Raw genomic sequence first — 24,889 nt, forward strand, 5'->3', positions numbered from 1 at the left:
CATTTAAAAATTTATTGCATAGACACTTGGAAAATAAGTACTGAAGAGTATTAGGTAAAACTATAACAACAGACAAATAGTTTCTATTAATGTATGTGGTAGTTTAAGCGAGAATGGTTCCCCATAGGCTTGTGTATTTGGATGTGTGATCCTCCCCGCCCCAGTTTGGAACTGTTTGAGAAAAACTGGGGGGTACAGCCCTGTTGGAGGAGTTGCATCACTGCAGGGGTGGGTTCTGAGGTTTCAAAAGCCCAGCCATTTCCAATTTCTCTGTCTCCATCTGCTTCATTCTGGTAGATCAAGACTGAAGTTCTCCACCTGCAGTGGTGGTGCATGCCTTTAATCCCAGAACTCAGGAAACAGTGGCAAGAGGGTCAGCCGGGCCTTACAGAGTTCTAGGATAGGAAGGGCTACACTCAGATGCCCTATTTACAAAAAACCTTGTAAGTTCCCAACTACTATTACATTGCCCTGCCCGCCCACCTGCCCGCCCACCTGCCCTCCTGCCCGCCCGATGCAGACTCTTTCCCTATAAAACCATGAACCCAAATTAAATTCTTTCATAAAGTTTCCTTGGTAATGATGTTCTGTTACAGCAACAAAGACGATTTAGTAATAGGTTTACAATTTCCGGCCATCAAAAGTGGATATACTCACACTGCCCAGACACATCCTATGTAATTAGTATATACCACTGGTATTCACGAGTACTTGTATATAAAACTAGTTCCCATTCTCTCGGTCTATACTCATGTTCTGAGACTGCCTTCTGTATGGAATGCCTTCCTTCCCTGTTATGAAAACACGTTTAGGTTGCCAAGGCTCTCAGACAGCTCCTCCCTGGACCTTCTACCCATCATCCTCTTACTAGCTACTTGGAAGTTCTATCCTCTCTGCTAAACAAATAAGGAAACTGATGTGGGAATCACATTCACAATGAAAGATCAACAGGTATTTAACCTCTGGGGACTTTCTCATTTCATCGTTCTTTGAGAAAAAGTCTCACTACGTAGACTGGCTGTCCTAAAACCCAGACATCCCCCTGCTTCTGCCTCTCAGATGCTAGATAGGATTTGAAGGAAGCACATGCTACCACACCTGGCGCTGGTGTCTGTCCTTTAAGCTCTCCATAAAATCAGGCAGATTCCACACATTCTCTCACAATATAGAGAGATAGTATCGTTTGTTTAAGTATCTCTCCTCTTAATCGGCTGTTCAGAACAGTCAGAGTGCCTGACTCCATCCCTGTGTCTTCAGCAACAATCAATACTGCCTATTACACAGAGAACTCCAAGTGTTACAATGAGAATTTGATTCAGTTTATCGCTTTGCAACATTGTTGTGGATTACTCTCTTTATACAAGTCTAAGCTATTTTTCCCGGAGTGGTGGAGTGGTGAAGCACAATTGCTTGAAACGCAGTCCTTGTAACCAAATTGGTTAGAAGTGCCGGGCGGTGGTGGCGCACGCCTTTAATCCCAGCACTCGGGAGGCAGAGGCAGGCGGATCTCTGTGAGTTCGAGACCAGCCTGGTCTTCAAGAGCTAGTTCCAGCCGGGCGTTGGTGGCGCACGCCTTTAATCCCAGCACTCGGGAGGCAGAGGCAGGCGGATCTCTGTGAGTTCGAGACCAGCCTGGTCTACAGAGCTAGTTCCAGGACAGGCTCCAAAGCCACAGAGAAACTGTCTCGAAAAAAAAAAAAAAAAAAAAAAAAAAAAAAAAAAAAAAAAAAAGGTAGTTCCAGGACAGGCTCCAAAACCACAGAGAAACCCTGTCTCGAAAAACCAAAAAAAAACAAAAAAAACAAAAAAAAAAATGGTTAGAAGTGAACCCATCAACTGACTACCATTGAAATCTTGGATTAAATAATACAAGCCGGGCGGTGGTGGCGCACACCTTTAATCCCAGCACTCGGAGGCAGAGGCAGGCGGATCTCTGTGAGTTCAAGGCCAGCCTGGTCTACAAAGGGAGCTCCAGGACAGGCTCCAAAGCTACAGAGAAACCCTGTCTCGAAAAACCAAAAAAAAAAAAAGAAAAAGAAAAAAAAATACTCCAACTACTTTCTGATCTTCATTTTCTCAACATATTAACATAAATTCTCTTAGTGAAGCCGTTCACATTCCAAATCCCTTACAATTATACATAAAAACAAACTAGCCAAAAAAGTTTCCACTTAAAAACTGTTCAAGTCATCTTTATTTTTAGGATCAACTGCCCAGTGCCAACTTGGCCTTTAAAATATTTACTCTAGCAGGCTTGACTAAGCAGAGTGCCTACGCTGAGAGCTGCCCTTGAAATGCTTACATCTTCAGGCTCTGCTACAATATGGTGAAAATCAGAACCTTCCCACCTAACACCTAGACTGCCACTGTCTGAGGCATTCAACAGCTTCCCTGTGCGGGAGGCAGACCACTTCCGGGGGGTATGTACTGGACCACCTTGTTTTCTGGGCGCAGACATGGCCCAGACATCTACCTAGACCTCGCCAGCCCTCTCATCTGGAGTCTGAGCCATAAAACTCAGAGGAATACACATTTCTTTCTCTATTAATCTACAGCCTGTAATGCCAAGTTAGGTCTTGAACTACGGTGCTTACGCAGGTTCATCCAGTTTGGGAAAAAAGAATTTACAAAAGTACCTAGCCAAGTCATGGTTAAGTTTATAATCAAAGACTCAGAAGAAGGGGAAAAAGGCAAGAAACCCGAGAAATGTTTTGGTTAAAGCAATAAAAAAAACTGCAAAAGTAGGACACGTAAAATAACATCAAAGTAAGCAAAACCTACCACTGACAAAAACAATTGTGAACTGCAATAATTTCAGCAGCACCTACGTTTGGAAAACCCACAGGGAAATTAATTGTTCCAGAGTCTACTTTCCCGGTGGCACATGTTAACGCGGTTCCTCGGTTTTGTCAGGATAAAAATAAAATAGTTAGCAAAATGACCCCCGAAGTTAGCAAGGCGGGGATGAGTTAGAAAGCACAACGCCAGAACAATACCAGAACAAGGGCTGTCAACACGAGGCAGAAGAAAGGTGAGCATGCCTAAGGACCGCCGCATTGTTTGCAGACCTCAGGCAGCCTGCAAGGCCCGCGCACAGGACTCGGGCAGCCGCCCCTCTGCAGTCACCGCCGGATCCGCAGCTCCAGCGCCCGGGCTGCTGCAGCAGCTGCTTGCCCTCCCGCGCGGGCAGCGCCAGCAGCACGCAGGGCGCCCGCACCGCGAGCCCGGCCTCCCGCCGATAGCGGACCTCGCGCGGGCCCGGCCCGGGCCACTCGCCGCCCCCTACGCCCTCCGGGGACCGCGCCACCCCACGCCGGCAGCGCGCAGAGGCGCGGGCGCCCACCCCGCGCCGAGCCCCGACCCGCAGCCTCCGCGCCCCGGCGGTGGGAGGGGGCCGCGGCCGAGCCGGGCCCGCAGGTGCCCGCGGCTGGGGGCACCGCCGCGCCGACCCCGGAGCCCGCGCCCCGATCCCGCCCGCCGCCCCGCCGCCCGGTCCGCACGGCCCCGGGATCCCGTGTGACCCCGAAGCCCTCCACGCGGCCAGCCGAGCACGGAGCCGCGGCGCTTACCGTAGCCGCCTGCGCCGCTGGGAAGCGGCTGGGAGACGCGCGGACACGCCGAGGAGAGCGCCGCCGCCGGAGCCCGTAGAGCTACAGCCCCGCCGCCGGCGGCGCGCCGCCCCCACCCTCGCGCTGCCCGCCCCGCGCTCCGCCCCCGGGACGCCCCGCCCCTCGACCCGCCACGGAGTCTGCGCCACCCGCCCCTTGCCCCGCCCCCCCGGGACGCCCCGCCCCGCTCCCCCGGCTGGCCACGGAGTCTGCGCCGCCCGCCCGACTCCGCCCCCCAGGACGCTCCGCCCCTCGGCTCGCCACGGAGTCTGCGCTTCAGTCCCCGGGTCGCTGGGGCCGGGCGAGCGGGGCGGGGCCGACGCCTAGACTGGCAGCTCTCGTAACCAATAGGACTAGGAGGCGGGCTCAAGGGAAGGCGGTCAGTTACTGGCGGCTAAATGGACCAATGACCGGTGGGGAGGTACCGAAGAGAGGCGGCCAGCGTCTGCTCCGTGCTTCGGCATAGGCCGAGGGCGGCGGGAACGGCCCCGGATGTGGGCGGGGCCCTAGCTTGCTCAGGGCCTCCGCTGAGGCGGTTCGGAGAGGCGGAACTCTACCTTCTCTTAATTATGTGAGCGGCTGAGGCTTTCATGGGGGGGACCAGGGTGGAAGAGGACGAGGACCCAAACTGGCGGACTTCCCGACCTTCGCCGTCCTCTCGGCTCGCCCGCCGGCCGCTCTGCCAGGTGAGTCGGGAGCTCGACCCTTGCCCGTTCGGTACCCGCCCGAGCTGCCCGGTGCTCGGGTGACCCTCAGCCCATCACGCCGCGGCTCGTCGACTACCGGGTACATCTCGCACAAACCGCATTCAATTCCAGCATAGGTTTGGGAGAGTAAGGGCGGCCCCACGATACCACCGTGGGCGTTTGCCTACCGAAGACCGGGATAGTTAAGCAGCACCCTTAACGTTCCAGTGCTGATGCGCCCTAAAATCAGCCAGGTTGTCAGCTGGGAGGACACTGGGTTTGTAGCGGAAATGGTGATCTTACGAAACGGAGCTGCCTTTGGGTACGGAGAGTTCATTTGGGAGAGTGTTGACAGTAGCGGGAGAAGGGAAATCGAATGGTGAGGGATGGACCTTGGACCGATCTGCTGCACACAACTGATCGCTAGATGCAGATGAAAGGATAAGAGACCTGTAGATCTCCATGTGGAGAAAACAAAACGAAAACTGGAGGTTTGCACAGTGGATCCGGAATCATGAGCAAAAACCCTACCTCCTGCGTACCAGAAATAACCACCTCGAGTGGGAAATATCTATTGAGTAAATCTCAGCCTTGGAGTACACCTTTGACCGTCCCTTGGAGAGAGAGTGGTGGTAAAAGCTAAATAAACTCTTTACCCCGATTAAGACGTTTTTGTAAAACTGGAATCTGTATCACCATTGTAGTTCAGCCTATGCAATCCTTTAAATGTCAGTTGAATATCAGTAAGGCTGTTTTCCTTGTTGAGAGTGTTTTCCTGCAATCGAGTTTTGTTTTGCCCCACAATTAGAAACTTATAACCACAACAGGCTTAAGCCCTTGCATTCTTCCGTGTCTTGTCCTAAAGTGCCTGTGGTCATTGCAGACAACTTGGTACTTGTTCTGAGGGAAGAAAAAAAAAAAGAAGTTCATATCCTGTGGCATACAGAAAAGTTACAGTAAAGGGACATGTGATCACAAATATTCGTAAAGGCTCTTAAAATTGACCAAATCAGAGGTTGGGACTGAGCAAACATTCACTGGATTAAAAACATATGTAGTTAATTAAATAGCCTACACACACCTCCACCTCTGCTTCTAAAACCATCCCACTCCACTGTATAAGGCTTCCAGCAAGGAAGGACCAGTAAAGAAAACTGCTTTCCAGAACTGAGCCCTGTATGAGCAGTTCCTTTACACCCCCATGCCTTTAACCCAAAGTCAGGTAGCTCTTTGAGTTCAAGGCCAGCCTGGTCTGTAGTAGCAAAGTTCTAGGCAAGCCAGAGCTACATACTGAGACTCTGTCTCAAAAAAGAAAGCCTGCCTAAAAGCCGAAATACCGCAGTCCAAAGCATTTACAACCCAAGCGAATGCAAATGGATGGGTCTGAGAAGGCACGAGGACATCCACAGCTAACTGCCGAACCATAAAGGATGTGCACTTGCTGAAGATTGCCACCCTTGAGCAGAGCACATCGCTATACAAGATGTACAGAGTACATCAGCACAATTAAGCACACTGCTCCCTCTCTCCAGTTCTGCAGCTCTTCCTGTTTCCCTGCATCTTCTCTAGCACCCATTCCTTTGTTTGCCTCTTTGGTTTCTGATCTGTCTATTTCTCTCTAGTCTGTTCATCTTCAGTGTGTCCTTTTTCAGGGGCTTATTTTCCCCTGGGCTTTATCATGGAGTCTACATTCCTAAGTGTTTTTTCTTGGGCTGGCAAGATGGTTTAGCAGGTAAATGCATTTACCACCGAGGCTGATGACCTAAGTTCTGTCTCCAGGACCTTTAGTGGAGAGAGGACTAAGTACTTCCACTTAGTCCTCTCCCGGTCTCAAGTCCTGTGTTTCATTTCCTTCCCCACATAGCTAAAGGACTTATGTTTCTCAGCTGTTTCCATCCCTTCCTGCCTAAGTCCTTACTCAGCTGCATGTGGTTTGGCTTCTGAGTTCCCGTTGTATCTACCCTTCGTCTTAATGGTCTGTAAATCCATACGTGAAAATTACATGTAAGACCTTATTTATACCGTAAGCTAAGATATAAGTTAATGCCGTCCCAGTTGAGAATGGAGGTTTTAAGAATGAGTTTAGGGATGTTAGCATTGAAAAAAATAAGAGAAATTGAAGATATTCTGGCAAGAAGTGGATCCTAGGCCTTCCAGATTTGAGGATATATCCTAGAGTAACAGTAAGTCTTAAATTGTGAACAAAAGGAAGGGTCATGGAGAGATGGTGATGGTTTATAAAGCTACTGCTTTTCCAGAGGACCTAAGTGTGAGGAGCCATTCCCACATACTCCATTGCAAGATGACGCTGACCATCAGCACCACCACTGTAATCAAGCCAGTGCTCATGTGCATGGTAAATGACAGTTTACCTTGTCAAGCCAGTGCGCATGCACATAGTAACTTTCCATCCCTTGCTCTCTGCCTCTCCCGTGGCGTCATAGGGTTTGACAGGCTGCAGCCAGTCAGAGTTTGACTCGTCCGAGGCGAGGACTGTTAAGCTATATAAGGGCCGGGTTTTTGACCCTTGAGGTCTTCGCTCCGTAAGCTTATGCTCTCCCTCTCAAGACGCATAAAGCTTTTCTGCAGAAGGATCCTGAATGTGCCGCATCGTTCTTGCTGGCGAGACGGTAGCGCGGGACACCTGAGTTCAGTTCCCAGGACCCACACTAGCTTGTTCAGGACTACCTGTACCTCTCACGCCGGGGACACCACCAGGGGTGCCAGCTCATGCTCACATTCAGAAAAAGTCTTAGGAGTTGACGTTTTCTTCTTCTCTAAGGGCGTTTGCACAGGTGGCATACACATACAGACATACGTAGACTTGAATTTTTTTTTAATAAGTATTTTAGAGTAGATTCAGAGAGAATAGTGATGTAAAAGATCCTTGTCATAGGATAATTAGACATGAAGTAATGACAAAATATCTAGTTTTTTAAGTGGTCTGTTTAGCAAGAAAATACTTACAAATGTAGGAAACAATGATTATCGATGCCTTCTGCGTTACTTAGCCCAGTAGCAACTTTGCAGTCTTCATGCATTGAGTTTATATTAGCCATTTCACCCTTACAAACCGCATTGCCTGGTCCACTGCTGTGACCTCAGGTGCTCAGTGTTAGCACCTCTTGAAATTAAATGCAAACCTATAGGTTTGCAAGTGTGCAGAGAGCTTAAGATCATCGCTGAGTTGCAATAGTCACAGCATGGACTTGCGGGGTAGCGCTGAGAAGAAACCAACTGCTCTTGAATAGGTTCATACCCAGTGTCTACACTAAAAATCTTAGCACTACAGTGATGGACTGGAAGAGATGGCAATGGCTGGGAAAACAGCTCTGCAGCCAGGAACAGGCTGCTCCTGCGGAGAGCTGCAGGCTACTAGAGGGAGGATTGCAGTCCCAGGGGAATCTGCCACCTCTAGCCCGAGGGCACCTGCACTTGCATGTATACACACACACATACACATAATTCAGGACAGAATGTTTTTTAATATACATGTATATGCATACTTGCATGCATACAGAAATGGTGGTTGTTGCTACAGGACAGTGTTTTCTAAATTAGAAAGACTGGGAAGTAGGAAGCAGCCAACTTTTCTAGGAATAGAAGTGATTTCTGCTGTCACACCCTGAGCTTTTTTCTTTTCTAGGGTGTATCTCCCTTACCTCAGCCCTGAAACATCCTCTTGAAACTGTGTAAATGAGAATGTCCTTGGCTCAGAGAGTACTCCTCACCTGGCTTTTCACGTTACTCTTCCTGATCATGTTGGTGTTAAAACTGGATGAGAAGGCCCCTTGGAACTGGTTCCTCATATTTATTCCAGTCTGGGTATTTGACACTATCCTTCTCGTCATGCTGATCGTGAAAATGGCTGGACGCTGTAAGTCTGGCTTTGACCCCCGGCATGGGTCACACAATATCAAAAAGAAAGCCTGGTACCTCGTCGCCATGTTACTCAAGCTGGCCTTCTGCCTGGCACTCTGCGCGAGGCTGGAACAGTTCACTACCATGAACCTCTCCTATGTCTTCATCCCGCTGTGGGCCTTGCTGGCTGGCGCTCTGACAGAACTTGGATATAACGTCTTCTTTGTGAGAGACTGACTTCCAGAACACCGGAGACCTGATGGGAAGTACCAAGTGTAGTTCTAAGCTGCCATGAACAGGGTTGTGGAGGCAGGAACTTGTAGCCAACCCAAAGCTGAATTATTCAGTATTTGAGTTACTGATATCTTTGTTATCCCTGTGTAAATAAAGCTTGTTTCTGACCTTATTTTTCTGTGCCTCTCACCTGTGTGTGGTCAGGACGTGAAGTGAATGTAAAGCCTTCAGTTGTGAACTCTGTGTGAGTTTGCTGGACGGTGCTCTGTGTAGACCAGGTGTATATGTGTGCTTCTAGACTATGAGGGAAGAACTTGGTTATGAAAATATTCTAGGGATGCAACCTCATGTCCAACTCAGAAAGAACCTTAGTTTGGCATTTCCAAGTGGGGTACGCTCACGTTGAGTTCTTCCTACGGCCTAGGATGAGCCTATTTACGTCATCGGAGCCAGGTCTGCCTCTTTGTCCTGGGAGTCTCAGACAGAGCCTGACTGAAGTGTTCAGGTTTGAGATATTCTATGCGGCTGCCACAACAGCAAACTTAACCAATGCCAAAGTCCAGGTACCCATATGTCTCAAGTTTAGAGGTGAAGCATTTCAAAACTTGGAGATAAAATTCTTGTTTTACCTTCATGGGAATGCCGGGCATCTTGGATGAGTTCACGTGAGACCAGAGAGAGAGCACGGTGCCCAGAACTGGAGCTGCAGATGGTTGTAAGACCATGGGGGGGGGGGGGGAGAGGGCAAGGGATCAACCCCCCAGTCTCTCTCGGGAAGTACTGGAAGTGCTCGTAACTGCTGAACTTGTAAGTGCTTTTAAGGTTTTTTTTTTTTTTTTTTTTTTAGAATTAGCCAGGCGGTGGTGGCACACCCCTTTAATCCCAGCACTCAGGAGGCAGAGGCAGGCAGATCTCTGTGAGTTCGAGACCAGCCTGGTCTACAGAGCTAGTTTCAGGACAGGTTCCAAAGCCACAGAGAAACCCTGTCTCGGAGAGGGGGGAGAAAAGGTTTTTTGGGGAGGTTTTTTTTTTTAGGATTTTGTGTATGTGTGTGCACGTGCTTGCAGAAGCCAGCGGGTCGAGACTGCCTGGAGCTGCGGTTAGATGCTTGGCTCGGGTGACGGGATCCGCCTCAGTCTCTGCAAGAGCAGTGTGAGCTGCTAACCACTCGCCCTCTCTAGCCTCAAGAGACTGATTTTGTCCTAGTTGTCACTTTTAGCTCTGTCAGCGTCTAAAGTGGCCATTTTGGTGGTTTTAAAGGATCTACCATAGGCAGACAGTGAGATGATGCATCCCATAATTCCAGCACTCTGGTGGAGGAGCAGAATTTTGAATTTGAGGAAAGCTCTGGCTAGAGGCCCTCTGTCTCACTGCTAATACAGAATTTCTGTGCAGGTGGCTACTGGTGTGAGCAGGCATCCATGCGTGTGTATGGAAGACAGAGGGCAACACCTGCTGTCCTCCGTAGTTTGCCGATTGGCTAGACTACCAGCTAGTAGTCCCCTGAGTCCGGAACCTGCTTGCTACTCCACCGCCCAAACGTGTAGCTTTTGCTTGAGTGCTGGGTATCCAAACTGGGGTCTTCACTCTTCAGCAGTAAGCTATCTTCCAGGGCCCCCAAAGATTATTTTAATACATTTCTTCCTTGTAAATAGAGATAATAAAAGCAGCCACACACCACAAAGACGGCTTCAATTACATTAGGCTTTTGAAATTAAAAAGCTAACCAAAAAAACATCTGGTTGCAAATATCTTCCTGTCAGTTAACTGGCCACGGAGTGTTATTTTTGAGTATCTAAATGTAGGAGTCATAAAAGCAGTATTTGGAAGTGAGGATTTAGGCTTGGTCAGACAAATCCAAACAGGCCTTTGGAGCAGATCATTAATTCAAATAAAATTCCCATTGTAATAAACAAGCTGGAGAATCACTTAGTTCAGATAAAATTGTTCAGGCAATTGCCCCCCCCCCCCTCTCTTTTCTAGACAGGGTTTCTCTGTGTATCCCTGGCTGCTCTCTCTGTAACCGTGGCTGTCCTGGAACTCACTATGTAGGCCACCCTGGCCTCAAATTCAGAGATCCACCTGCTTCTGCCTCCTGAGTGCAGGGGATTAAAGGCATTGCCGCCGCCACCACCCTGCTTCAAGCAATTGGCCTTAATGATAAGTTCTCCTAGGGTCAAAGTGTGATAGTTATTCCTTCCCAGAACAACTGTAACAAGAAAGGAAAAGACATGAGTAAGAATTATATGCAGAAGACAACAGTAACCAACCTGCTCATTCGTGAGGATAAAACAAGCTTAATAGCCTCTGGCAGGTTCTCAGTTTGCAGCCTTTGTCTTGTGTGACACACCTAAGGCAGCAGAGGAAATGATTAATGTGTGCATTAATAATATCTCAACATTGGCTCATGAGAAACATTAAAAGAAACTGCAGCTGGGCGTTGATGGAGGCAGAGACAGGTGGATCTCTGTGAGTTCCAGGCCAGCCTGTTCTGTAGAGCAAGTTCCAGGACAGGCTCTAAAACTACAGGGAAACCCTGTCTCAAAAACACCCCCCCCCAAAAAAAAAGATGCTTGTTGGTGGGAAATACATAGTATTACAGAAAAAACGCCTTCTGGGTTCCTTTTTATAAGATGCATAATCACTGCCTCAAGTAACAAGCAGGCTCCTGCTGAGGCCACTGTTCTCTGAGTTATGATAGATATGTAACTTATAGACAGCACTTTTTCAGTCTAAGCAAAAGGGTATTTCTCAATAAGAACAGTTATGAGCAGACATCTTCATGAAATGGAAGTCGTGATCTATGAACATCTTTCCCCCAGCTAGCTCTACAAACAACAGCCCACTCACTCCTGGAGAGTTCTCCAGGACCAAGGACAGATCTGTGCTCAGATTAGATAGGAGCATGTCCGGCCTGCAGCACACAGGGTAGCAAGACAGCTACAAACTATGCTGATACTTTTCTAGGTGACAAGGTCAGATTAGAGTCAGAAAGTTGACACCGTGAAAAGGTTTAAGATTCTTACAAGTTTTACTGGCCTCAGAAATTTGGCCTGTTTTCTACTTTGCTTTTCTGCAGTTCAGCAGATGAGAATTAAAATTAATAAGCAGAGCTGAGAGGGAAAGCAAAGTACATAATCATTTCCATCCATAGAAGGGCAGGCACGTCCCTGAGCCATAAAGGAAAATGGATATTTGTCTTTGTTGAGTGAAATGATCGATCCTTTAGCATTTACAAACTACCAGAAGAATTTAATGATTTGCTGTTCTCAGAATAAGCACAAAATTAGTGTCTATAAGGGCAGGACAGAGAGGAGCAGCAACTCAGAATGGTAAAGCTAAACATGAGGTAAATGTTGGCAGGGTCTCTTACAAACAAGAGTGTGAGCAGTGTGGATGGGGAGAATCCCCAGCGGGTAGCAAGTGCTCTCCATCCAACACTAGGCCGGTAGCGCTATCTTCCCATTTCCTGTTTCCCATCACTGCCTGCATCTGTGGTCAGCGGGCAGTCTGTGACGGGCCACACGTTTACCTCGGCCCAAAGCTCTAGCAGGGCTTCTGAAGGAAGCCAGCAATGTGCTAAGCATCCGTCATGTTCCGCCATTCCCTTCACCAGTCGGCATACCAGGCGTTACCTTCCAGGGGCAGCCACAGCTATAGTTGTGACGCTATGGTCTGCTCTGACTGTCGCATTTGTGCCGCTCTCTCATCAGGTGCAGGGAAAGAAACGATTTCCCGAGAGATGACACTGTAGACAGAAATGCCAATAACCAAATAGAGGGGGAAAGGGGCCGCCAGTGTCTGTTGGTAAGGGACGGGGGTGATAATTAAAACGTAAATGAAAAACCAGACCAACTGAAAGTTCTGCAGTCAGAGAGCTTGGAGACTAAAGGAAAGCCCATGGTGACTACCCTCTTTAGAGAGGCCCATGAACCCTTCCAAACACCCAAAACCTACCACCATTCCCCAAAGGATGGATGTCACAGAGCTTTAAGGGAGGGAGGGTAAGAAGGGGGAAGGGAGGAAGGGAAGGAAGTAGGGAGAGAGGAAGGAAAAGCTAAGTGCAGCGAGACGGATCTGGCAGCAACAGCACCCTTTCGAAACCCCATCCCTGCTGAGGGGTTAAGAATGAAGAGTAAAGAAAAGGCACAGTAAATGAGGGAAGAAGAGGGAAGGAAGACACAGCTTCCCCAGAATCTCACTGAAGAGAAAGAGAATTGGCAAAAGCTAATTTTCTGAAGAAGACAGTGGACGAGGCGTTTCCCATAATACTGTGGCTCAGTTAAATAGAATTTCAACAAGAAAATTCTGAGAGGACAAACTCTCCAAGTAGTTCTGGAACAAAGTTCTTGTATTTTCACAATGGTAAGCAAATCACAGTAAAGAAGCGTACAAGCGGGCTGGAGAGATGGCTCGGCGGTCAAGAGCACTGGCTGCTCTCCCAGCGGACCTGGGTTCAGTTCCCAGCAACTACATGGCCGTGTACAACAGGCTATATAACTAGTCCTAGATCAGTGATTCTCAGCCCTTTGGGGAGGATCAAATGACCCGTTCACAGGGGTCACCTAAGACCACCAGAAAAAAAAAAGATATTTACACTATGAATCATAGCAGTAGCAAAATTAAAGTTATGAAGTGGCAGCAAAAATAACTTTATGGTTGGAGTCAAACATGAAGAACTGTATTAAAGGGTTGCAGCATTAGGAAGGCTGAGAACCACTACTCTAGGGTATCCAGAGCCCTCTTCTGGCCTCCGTGGGCACTGCACACAGGAGTGGCACAGATACACACTCAGGCAGAAGACCATACATGGGAAGATGTACTATCTTAAGAAGAAACTAACAGTTTGCTTTCTGTTTCTACTGAACACAGATTCTACTTGCCCATGGTCCATCAGCTCGTTCATGTCCTTTAACCAGATATGACATCTAGGATGAGCTAGAAAGATACATTCCTGAAATGCAAGATTACTTCCTCCCACTGCCTTGCTCTTTCAAAAATCAGTATATATAGGGGCTGGAGAGATGGCTCAGCGGTCAAGAGCACTGGCTGCTCTCCCAGTGGACCTGGGTTCAATTCCCAGCATCCACATGGCAGCTCACAACTGTCTATAACTCTAGCTCCAGGGTATCTGGCACCTTCATACCAAATACACATAAAGTTAAATATTTTTTAAGAAATCAGTATATATGTCTCTTAATTTAACCTCTTATTGCTCATAAAGAAGAAAGGTTTTGTGTTTAATATTCTTTTTGTTGTTGTTTGTTGAGACAGGGATTCTCTGTAGCTTTGGAGCCTGTCCTGGAACTAGCTCTGTAGACCAGGCTGGCCTTGAACTCACAGAGATCTGCCTGAGTGCTGGGATTAGGGGTGTGGCACCACCACCACCCCGCTACCACGTTTAATATTCTTCATTTCCATCTGCAGTACACAACAATCTACAGGAACTAAACAATAAGGTGGGAAGCCTTCAAGGCTGTCTGGGTTGCAAGGCCAGCCTGAAAGAATGTCTGAGACCTGGGACTGTAGCTCTGGGGTTCATGTGTGTTCAATCTGAGTTCTGCAAGAATTCAACAAAGGGGAGGCGGACCAGCCAGCAAACCAGAAAGGGCTGGAAGGCTCCTCCGCCATCCTACTCACTCCCTGAGGTAAGCTGTCAGAGCCAGATTAGGCATCGTGTTCTCATTAAATAAGCAATCCATTTTAAAACCAGTTCAATGTTGCTTTCATATCTAGTTATACTAGTTATAATCAGGCTAGAGAAAGAATAAGAGCTTTTCCTACCACCCGAGCAAATAAAGTTCACCATGTCACTTAACAACCTATCCCATCCTCGTCCTGAAATAGAGATACTCGGGTCTGTGCACTCCAGAACCCACACCTAACTGAAGATCCAAAATGACCTCGGTGTTCCCTCTCTTGGGGCAATGTAATGTTTATTACTGCCTTGAGGTAGATTAAGGAAGACTTTCAGGTTAGAATCACTTTCAGAATTTTACCATCTGAAGACAGAAACAGGAACTTGCAAAGAGTCTGAGACTAAAATGTTAAATTTAAGAAAATTACAAAACAAAGGTAAAAAGACTGTGGTTATCAATCTTATTTATTGAAAGGTGGAAGACAAGGAAAATAGCCTCTCAAATGCCAAAAACAAATCTGTACCTAAATGTAAATAAGTGCTTTACATACCAATAAACTGTCCCTTTCGCCCCCCCAAAACTGAGTTTACCAAGCAATGCTAATTTATTGTTTACAAAAAAAATCTTACCTGCCATAGAACTGAATTTAGAAAAGAAAATCTTATTTTGAGTACATTAATTAAATTTCTTAAAACATTTAACCTAAGAAAATTTTTCCTCAATTGCCTACCCCTCCCATTTCAGAAAGAAGCCTATTTCAAGCAAGTTTATAGAGAAATGCATACATAATACAATACACAGTGCTGTGTAAACCAACCTGGTCATTAAGGTCAGCAGTCTTGTCGTAAGGGACACAGACAATCAATATATGGCTTTATGTAAATTTGCAACTAAATATCAAAAATGTTTAATTCTTTTGAGAGCTAACCTGAGTATGGGATATATGACTTAGCTAAGAGGATATAAATAAAATGAGAAAAGAAGGGGAAAATGTGTGTGTGTGTGTGTGTGTGTGTGTGTGTGTGTGTGTGTGAGAGAGAGAGAGAGAGAGAGACCTAAGTTTTGAAGTGAAGGTCTATATATCATTTAATAACATATTAACAATGACTCTGTATAGCATATGACCTTATTAAAACTGCATCTTAAGTGCTTTATTGTTCTGGTCTAAGATATTGGAAATTAAAAAAATCTTATTTCACATGGAGAATGAGAGTATACTAACTAAAAAACCACTAATATGCAGTATTAAAATAGGTATTTGTGTGTAACAAAGGTAGTTCTCAGTTCAGCAAGTTCTCAGATGGCATCTGAAGAGGATTTTTAAAAAGGAACCCGTAAGACCAGGGGCATAAGCATGATTCAAGTCTGTAAGGCTTTATCTCGAACTCTTGAGCACGTTGGTTATTCATACCCCACCTTCACAGAGGTGTATGCATTTGACAATCAACTAAACCTTTACATTATGGGTAACTGACTGTGGGCTACATAAGAAACATGCGCTCCTTTAAGGGAAAACCGTAGGCTCATCTATCTGGGGAACAACCTAACAGTGTTTCCTTGCAGTATGACCTCAGAGTGTCTACTATAGGGGACTAGGAACAAACACACCGTGGTAAAGATATCACCCCTAATTTAAAATCCAGGTCTTAACAGTATTCCTTCCTAGTCTTAGCACTCGTTTACTAAGAATCTGTTCCCCAGAAAGATGATGAAGAACCCTAAATTCAGCTTAAAGTGGCTTAAGTAAGTGCAGTGAAAGACAGCCAGTTACATAGAGAGCAAACCCTTATTTCCACTGCCATGACTTTGAACTACTCCACTCCATGAAATGTCCGCACTACAAGCTGAGTTCCTGTAAGCTACCAAGATGTCCTGTTTCACTGCCCATCTTCTTAGTAAGTCAGAAGAGAAGACTTCCCACTGTTGCTAACGTTGATTCTCATCAGTTCCTCACCACATACAAAGCATGGGCGGTGAAAATGGAACCCACGGAATGGAAACGGCAGTCTCCCGAAAGGCAGCGCAGCGCAGGAAAGCTGGCTGAAAGTTGTCAGTCAAGACAGGGACCCAGGATAATACAAGGAAAACGTTTGCAATGCAAGAGCTCCTTCCATCCCCCCACACACACTTCCAAGTGGAGCAGACCGAGGCTGTGCAGACTTCCCTACTCACCATACACAGCGGCCCTGCCAGAGCTCTAGGAGGCTATGCCTGACACTGGCCTGGCGGCCGGGGAGAGGTCCTGAGAAAGACGAGCTGACGGTGCTGTTACATCTGAGTCACTATCATTGCCTCTGTTTAAAAATTTGTTTTTGTAGCATGGAAAAATGTAAAAGAAGCCTTTTAATTGCCCATAATTCAACTTTGTGCATGTCAGTTTTTTACTCAGCTATTATTAAACATACAGGTGCCCTTTAGTAAGAAAAATTTCTATCACCTAGAAAAAGAGGATTACACTAGGGCTAAAGAATCTGGCCACGTAACTTCATTAACTAAAGGGATAAAACCATCAACATACTTAGTTTCTCCCAACTTCTAACTCCCTATTAATTATTTTCTTATTGTTGAACATAAATATTTTAAGATGTATTCCAGAAAGTAGCACTAGGAATTTTCTATATTCATCAATTTAAGAAATTGTGCAAAACAATATACATATATACATCCCAAAATACACGCACATGTGTGTACACACACACAAACACACAATATATTATGTATATGCTTTCATAACTGAATCCTGGTTTTTTGAAGGTTTGTACAATATGGGAAATTAAAATATTTACTAAATTTGAGCACATACATTTTCCTCCATTTCCTCCCCCACATGTATATATTAATAGAGACATAGATGAAACAAACTGAATTGTCAGGTTGTTTCTGCAAACTCAACAGAAAACATTCATTGTTATGAACCTTTATTAGGTGGCTCACATTTCAATATGGATCGTACTGAAGACTCTTGAAAGCTATGTACATACAGTGCTGACACACTTGGCAGGAAAGGAAAAGGAGATATAAATAAGCTCTATGGAAAACCTTAAATTGTCAAAAAAGAATTCTGGCTCATATTACAAAAAATATATTTATGTGATTTTTGTCAGCTCCATCCTGAACCTCAAACTCAGACTCCTTTGATGTGACCGGCAATGGCGACAGTGCAGCGGGCCCTAGTGCGCGGATTCAGTCACGGACAGGCACTGCGGAATGTTACGAAGCTACATAAACTACGTTGTAACCAACGAGAGCAATTCCTAGGCTCGCTTTCAGATTTCATGAATCGTTATTACAAATTATCTTTAAAAAGGAATTTTAAACACAATGTACAAATTTAGCACAAATTGCCATCATCCTTCTTGTCTTGATTTGAGTGCACAGAACTCTGTTGCCGTGTATCAACTATATCATTGAGACTTCCAGGACACAGTTCTTCCCTGAAGTCTTTGTTACTGTCTTCAAATTTAGAATCCACGTCAATCTGAAAACCTGAAAACTGAACATGATCCAACTTCGTCTTAACAGTCTTGCCTTCCGTGCTATTCGGGGTTCTAGTCTTTTCAGCTATAGTAACTCTCAAAGGGTCTTCCTTGGTTCGTGTAGGTGCAATAGGTTCATGTTTAATCTGTTGTGATTCATACTTAGAAGGAAGTTTGTCTGAAAACACAGAGTCTGGTGAGGTTTGGTTCACAGCACAAAGAATGTTGCCAGTGTGAGGTTCGAGAGCGGATGACTTGGGACCTGATGACATGCATGTTTCGTGAGTGACCGCACTGAGACAAGTGTCCTCCTCTGCGTGATATAACTTAAGTCGAACATGCCACGCCAAACTGCACACAGCAGAGACTGTCTTGAACTGATGAACAACATTCCTGGGAATGAAGTAAATGTCATTGTCGTACAGCTGAACCCTGGCATAGCGAATGCCTTCTCTCCGCAGCTGATTAAGTTTTGCATCATCAACCCACTGAACACACTGGGAAAAAAAAAATACAGGTAAGACTTTTGCACAACAAAATCTAAGTGAAAATGATGATTATTTTAAGTTTTGGTTTTACCTGGGACAGTGGAGGTTCGTGTAAATCTAACTGCATTCGTTGAACCACTTCTAAGAAATCTTCTGCATGGAAACAAATCACATCTTTGGTTATTCGGGGCTGGTCAGGTCTGTAAAGGAGGGTGATAATAAAGGAACCTTACATTAATGTTTCATTCTGTTAAGTCCTTAATAAATTCAAACAAAACTAGTTTATGATCAACACCAAAACCTTACAAATAAAGAAAACCACTTCATCTGTTAAAATCAGGTTAGCCATGAGCTCCAACCTAAACAGACTAACAACTGTCTTTACTCTCAGAATTATCTGTAAATTATACAAACCATCAAAACTAAATATCTCATTTTAATGCAGTTCAATTTTTCTTTAAGTATTAAAATATAAAATACTGCATAAAAGAAGCTGAAGCAAACAAGAAAGACACACACTATGTGTTCTCATTTCCATGTGTGAGTTAAAGGGGCTTTGGCAAAGCACAGAATGGTAGTTATTGGGCTGAAGAGAGTGAGTTATTAGGGAGGAATAACTGGAAATGTTCTGTAGTACAGGAGGGTGACTATGGTTAACATTTAGTTAAATACTGCAAAACAGGCAGAAGAGAGAACTTCATTCTCACCACACAAAAATGGTGGATGCTGTGGTGGTTGTGGAAGTAACAGATAAAGGAGTGTTCTGCTCTGTTACATAGGGTATACCTGTGTTGAAATATCACACTGAATCTCATAAATATGTACATTTAGTATATCATGAATTTATAATAAAAAGTATGGGCAGAAGTGGCTCACGCCTGTAACCTGGATTACACAGTGACACTCAAAAAAAAAAAAAAACAGAGAGAGAAGAAATACTTTCTTGTTCTACAGAAGATACTGTCTACCTGAACACACCCAATCTCAAAAGCTCTGGACACTAAGTAGGCTTGGGCCCAGTTAGTGTGAGATGGGAAAGATACTACAACCATGCTGATGCACACAACCCCTAAGGACTCTTGCAGTTTTATTTCTTTTTTTTTTTAATATTTATTTATTTTTATTATGTATACAATATTCTGTCTGTGTATATGCCTGAAGGCCAGAAGAGGGCACCAGACCTCTTTACAGATGGTTGTGAGCCACCATGTGGTTGCTGGGAATTGAACTCAGGACCTTTGGAAGAGCAGGCAAAGCTCTTAACCACTGAGCCATCTCTCCAGCCCCTTGCAGTTTTATTTCATTGCTGTAGTCTTAGTAACAATAAATTACGAAATGTCTATTACAAATACTCATTCTTCATTGGAGACATTACATTTCTTAAATCCTGACAGTCTAGCCTGACGGAGACAACTGACCGAAACTACGATCAATCAATGTGCAGAGTCACGGAACCCTGTCTCAGCTAACACATCTAGAAAACACTCCCACAGCTAAGGCTCAGGGAACACTGTAGAGAGGGGGTGGAAGAATTCTACGAGCCAGATGACCAGGGCTGTGCTGTGAGATCCTGTCTCCTAATAAGTTACACCCATGGAGTCTCACCAACAGGACTGCCCAAAAAGGACACCAAAGTGTGCAAAGTCACATGGGGAAAGCCTTTGAGGCCCCAACCCTACACAAAGAACTGCAGGCTGCTAAGTAGAAAGGTGGGGAGAGGTGGCCCTCTGGGGACAAAAGCACACAAACGCTCATCCCAGGCAACAGACATAAAAGAACATTATACGGAGCTAAGACATGGAGCTGTGTACATAGATACAAGTACAGACAGGGCTATAGCAACAACTGATAAAAAGAAAAGGCCAGCAGGGAGGGATAGAAGGGAGGGTCTGGAAAGAGGAAAGGGAAGAGAAAAAGGTTGTAATTAAAAATATAATCTCAGGCGGGCGGTGGTGGAGCACGCCTTTAATCCCGGCAGTGGGGGGTGAGGGGGGGGGGGCAGAGACAGGCGGATCTCTGTGAGTTTGCGGCCAGCCTGGTCTACAAAAGCTACAGCCTGGTTCCAAGACAGGCTCCAAAGCCACAGAGAAACCCTGTCGTCTCGGAAAAACCAACCAAACAAAAAATACAATCTCAAAAAAAAAGAAATATAAGTCATAATATAGTCAAATCCCTAAGGTTCAATGAGAGAGTCTCCCGGGCAGCCAGTTCCTGGAGTGCAGACTTTTCAAAGACTAAAACACAGAAGAAAGTGAGAGTATGGACAGAAAACACAAGTGCTCTCTCCCGGTGCGCTGGACCAAACACCATGCTCTAGCCCTCTAGACTCCCGTAAGTTAAAATCAGCCCTCCCTTCTCTGCGCTGCTCCTCAGACATCGCTGAAAGACTAACCGAGAGGGACAGAAAGTAGCAGATGAATGGATATTTGAGGTAAAGAAATGGCTGAAGTAATGAGCTACCAAGAATACTACAAGACAAATGTTCTACAACTTGACTGTCGTTGTAGTACATAGCTAAATAAATTAGTAAAAACAAGGAGCAGGCTTAAAATTGGTACATGTTTTATTGAATGTAAATTATACCCTAACTTTATGGGTATAATTATGGGCTAGAGAGGGCTCCACAGGCAAAGCACTAAGCAAGTGTGAGGACCCGGGTTCAGAGCCCCAACCATGCCAAGTTGAGCACTATAATCCCAGAGTTCTTATGGCAAAATGGGAGTGGAAAACAAGAGAATCCAGTCCCAGAAAGCTTGCAGGCAGTTTTCCTGCATACTCAGCAGCCGAACTGAGTATGCAGGATCCTGTCTCAAAGAAGCAGAGTAAGAGGACCGAGTCTCAGACACACTAACACACACCACGGTCACAACATAATGAATGACCTCCCAAGGGTAATACAAGATATTCGTAAATGAGCTTACAGTAGCTCTAGGTATATCTAGTTCCCTTTAACCAGGAATTTCTCCATTAGTCATTTTAAAAAGGAAATTATTCCACTCAAATTAGAGTCTAGCAATTTAAATATTCAATTCAATTATGCTATCCAAATGTAAAAGCAAAATAAATGATTTTCCCTAGCAAAAAGAAATTATGAACATTTCCAATACAGGGCTTTTGTTTCGTTTTTCTTTTTCTTTTTTTTTTTTTTCTTTTTTGTTTTTTGTTTATAGAGACAGGATTTCTCTGTAGCTTTGGAACCTATCCTGGTACTCACTTTGTAGATCAGGCTGCCTTTGAACTCACAGAGATCCACCTGCCTCTGCCTCCCGAGTGCTGGGATTAAAGCCGTGTGCCACCACTGCCCAGCTTTTGTTTTGTTTTGTTTTTCAAAACAAAAGTTTCTCTCCACAGCCCTGGCTGTCCTGGAACCCTCTCTGTAGAGCAGGCTGGCCTCAAATTCACGGAGAGCCTCCTGCCCCTGCCTCCCCCGTGCTGGGACTAAAGGTCTCTACCACCATCTCATGGCCCAATAAAGATTTTAAATGGCATACACTTTTAATTCCAGTACTTGGGAAGAAGAGGCAAGTGAATCTTTGTGAGTTTGAGGCTAGCTTGATGTACATAGTGGATTCCAGGACAGTCATAGTAAGGCCAGCTCCACAGTAATACACTGTCTCGAAAACAGTAAAAGAAAATATAATAAAATAACAGTAGTTAGTGTAAGGAAGAACCCAGGTTCAAGTTCTAGTACAGCCATCACCAACAAACAGCAATAGTGGGGCTGGAATTGAGCAGTTAAGAGCGCTGGCTGCTCTTCCAGAGGACTCAAGCCCATCCCTAGCACCCATGTGACAACCCCAACTGTCCTCTTCTGCCCCACCAGACACTGCACGCGTGGGATTCAGGCGAGTGGGATTCAGGCGAAACATTCAGACACACAGAATAAATCTGAGAAAGCAGCTTGTGTACCGCTGTCCACAGTGCACAGCCTTCAGCACCCCCACGGCAGCTGTGGTCTGTCGCTCAAAGCCTTGGCCTATGTGGTCAGCGTGGGCCCTCGTCCTGTCTTCAAACAGCATCTCCCGAGGCTCGCTGGTTCGAGGTAGATACTGAAGGTTTTTTATTTCATTGGTAGTCCTGTTTATTAAAAGAGATTTGCATTTAAATACTGAGGCTTGTTTCCTTACCAGGCATTTCATACTCACATAATTTCAGACAAAAGGAGATGTTTAATTCTTAAAATGAATAAAGGCAAACAAAAAATAAGACATGTCAATTCTGGAAAATCCTTTCCCACAAGTGGCAGCCCTGGAGTGTGGGGCACTCAACAATACACATACTTCTAGAAGCAACACATTTCTTTCTTTTTTCCTTTCTTTGTTTTTTTTTGGGGGGGGGGGGCGGGGGTTGAGACAGGGTTTCTCTGTGTAACAAACAGCTCTGGAGATCCTGGAATTGACTCTGTAGACTAGGCTTGCCTCTAACTCACAGAAATCCACCTGCCTCTGTCTCACAAGTGCAGAGACTAAGTGTGCCATCACTGCCTGACATAACTTTTTAAATAGATTAATTCAATATTCACACGACACACGCCATAGGCCAGGTGCTGTCTAAGCTGAGACTACAGTAGAGAGGAGGGTGCTACTCTTAGGAGAATTTCAAAGAAAGACAAAAATAAATTAGCAAAAAAGACCCCACCCCCAGGTTAACGACGACGACAGGCAGTGGGTCCACAAAACAGTTACTAGAGGGGAAAAAAAGTCTTCACCTTCCACAGGCCCTCCTGCCCGTCTTCTGCTCAAGAGCACTAAGAACCTGCTGCCCACTCTCCTCGCACACAGCAGAGGCATCTCCACTCCCTCCCTCTGCAGCACCTTCTGCTAGGCTATTCCAGATGGTCGGCTTCTGCCGCTCTCCTCTTCTGATGCTGTGAGTCCTCCACTAGCTGTGACCACTCTACTGCCTGTTGCATCTCCTGCATCCCTGCACGCTGTGACCACTCTACTGCCTGCTGCACCTCCTGCATCCCTGCACGCTGTGACCACTCTACTGCCTGCTGCATCTCCTGCATCCCTGCACGCTGTGACCACTCTACTGCCTGCTGCACCTCCTGCATCCCTGCACGCTGTGACCACTCTACTGTCTGCTGCATCTCCTGCATCCCTGCACGCTGTGACCACTCTACTGCCTGCTGCACCTCCTGCATCCCTGCACGCTGTGACCATTCACCTGCCTGCTGCATCTCCTGCATCCCTGCACGCTGTGACCCCACTCTACTGCCTGCTGCATCTCCTGCATCCCTGCACGCTGTGACCACTCTACTGCCTGCTGCTCCTCCTGCATCCCTGCACGCTGTGACCCCAGTCTACTGCCTGCTGCTCCTCCTGCATCCCTGCACGCTGTGACCACTCTACTGCCTGCTGCTCCTCCTACATCCCTGCACGCGTCTTACCAGACTCTTTGTGATTAATATTCTACCTGTTTGGAAACATGGGCTAATAGACAAGTGACATCACACTCAAACCCCTAAATACACAAGCAGCACGCAGTACTGTGGTTATTTGGACAGCACCAGGCCATGAAGCATCACATATATCAGGGGCTCTAAACCTTGAAGTACAGAGAAATTCCGAGGGGCTGGTGAACCCTTTAAATTATATCTAAAAATTTGTATCTATATCATCTGGCAACAGATTTTCTGACTAAGTTCTTTACTCAGTTCCTGAAACAAGCAAGGTGGAAAGGCTCAAACACTCAGCTGAGGCCACCCTGGTCTACACAGAGTTTCAGGACATCCAGGGCTATGGAGAGTTTCGAGAGCCTGTGTTGGGTGGCTCAGAACTACCTGTATCTCCAGCTCCCGGGGGGCAGCGTGTAACACCTGTGACCTCCACAGGCATCTGCACATATATGAACATACCCACACATGCATATACCCACAGACAAACAAAAACACATCATTAAAATGTTTTAAGTAATCTTTCAAAAAAGAGAAGAGAATAAGCTCTATAAAACACAATTTTACAACTGTTACCAACTTAGAACTTAACTCTTGGATTCCATTATTTATTAAGCAGCAGACACCATACAGCAAGCCCAACAGTCCCTGCGGTCAGGAAACCTACCATTTGCTCCATGACGTCTTACCCTGTTTTGTTTTAGATTCATTTATTTTATACACATGAATCGTTGGCCTGCATGTATGCAGTGTATCATGTGTGTGTCTGGTGCCTTCACAGGTCAGAAAGGGCATGGGACCCCTGGCGCTGGATGGCTGTGAGCCAGCATGTGAGCACTGGGAATGGAGCCTGGGTCTCCTGAGTCATCTCCCCCAACCCTGTTTTGTTGTTTGTAATAATTCATGATACTGTTAAAATCATTTTAGGTATCTATAGAAAAAAAAAGCCACACTGCCCCCTAGCACCCCCAGTTCTATGACCACAAAGTTAACTTTAGTGTATATTTTTCCAACTTTTGCTCCATGCATAGTTTATAAATTTTTAATAATTCTCTCTCTCTCTCTCTCTCTCTCTCTTTCTTCCACCTGCCTCTGTCTCCCGAGTGCTGGGATTAAAGGTGTGCACCACCACCTCCTGGCCTAAATTTTTAGTAACTCTCTGATGACACCACACATGCATAAAGTAAATTCATTCTCTCCAGTATAGGAGCAAATATCCAAGTGAAATGAAAAGTCGACTGAAGTTCTTCTAAAACCTGGAAGACAGTGAACTTTCATTTTCTCTTTGTATTATTTTCTGTCTTCCCAATGATGTGGGTTAGTTCTTAATACAAGTTTTGAATACTTGTTAAATTTATTCTAACCAGTTTGTCTCTCCATGAGTGAGATCTTCTCCACTGCTGTTGTAGAATATTAGTTTATGATGTGTTAGAATATTTGTTTATTCAAAGATGCTCTGCTTTTGTTTACACTGCATTCGCTTCACTCTGCGCAGCTGT

General features: G+C 45.6%; 3 protein-coding genes across 4 annotated transcripts in view; 1 reads left to right on the forward strand and 2 right to left on the reverse strand.

Moving 5' to 3' along the window:
• LOC121434772 (protein PHTF2) overlaps window positions 1-3,660 on the reverse strand; it is a 91,493-nt gene extending 87,833 nt beyond the window's left edge. For both annotated transcript variants that reach the window (XM_041633736.1, XM_041633733.1), the window contains exon 1: window positions 3,570-3,660. The gene's annotated coding sequence lies outside the window, so the exon portion shown is untranslated. The remainder of the gene's footprint in view (window positions 1-3,569) is intronic.
• A 456-nt stretch (window positions 3,661-4,116) lies between these two features.
• LOC121434761 (transmembrane protein 60) lies at window positions 4,117-8,561 on the forward strand. Its single transcript, XM_041633723.1, has 2 exons — window positions 4,117-4,294; window positions 7,941-8,561. Exon 2 carries the CDS (start codon window positions 7,991-7,993, stop codon window positions 8,390-8,392), a length of 402 nt encoding a protein of 133 aa, XP_041489657.1. The 5' UTR covers window positions 4,117-4,294; window positions 7,941-7,990; the 3' UTR covers window positions 8,393-8,561.
• A 5,913-nt stretch (window positions 8,562-14,474) lies between these two features.
• LOC121434732 (lysine-specific demethylase RSBN1L-like) overlaps window positions 14,475-24,889 on the reverse strand; it is a 52,810-nt gene continuing 42,395 nt past the window's right edge. The window contains exons 6-8 of the mRNA XM_041633660.1: window positions 21,902-22,069; window positions 18,084-18,192; window positions 14,475-18,001 (exon numbers count right to left, since the gene is read on the reverse strand). Of these exons, the coding sequence (XP_041489594.1) occupies window positions 17,360-18,001; window positions 18,084-18,192; window positions 21,902-22,069 (919 nt within the window). The 3' untranslated portion in view covers window positions 14,475-17,359. The remainder of the gene's footprint in view (window positions 18,002-18,083; window positions 18,193-21,901; window positions 22,070-24,889) is intronic.

This window comes from Microtus oregoni, unplaced genomic scaffold (genome assembly GCF_018167655.1).
Source record: "Microtus oregoni isolate MIOR12 unplaced genomic scaffold, Mior012 000044F_ref0000062, whole genome shotgun sequence".
In the NCBI taxonomy this organism is placed as follows: Eukaryota; Metazoa; Chordata; class Mammalia; order Rodentia; family Cricetidae; genus Microtus; species Microtus oregoni.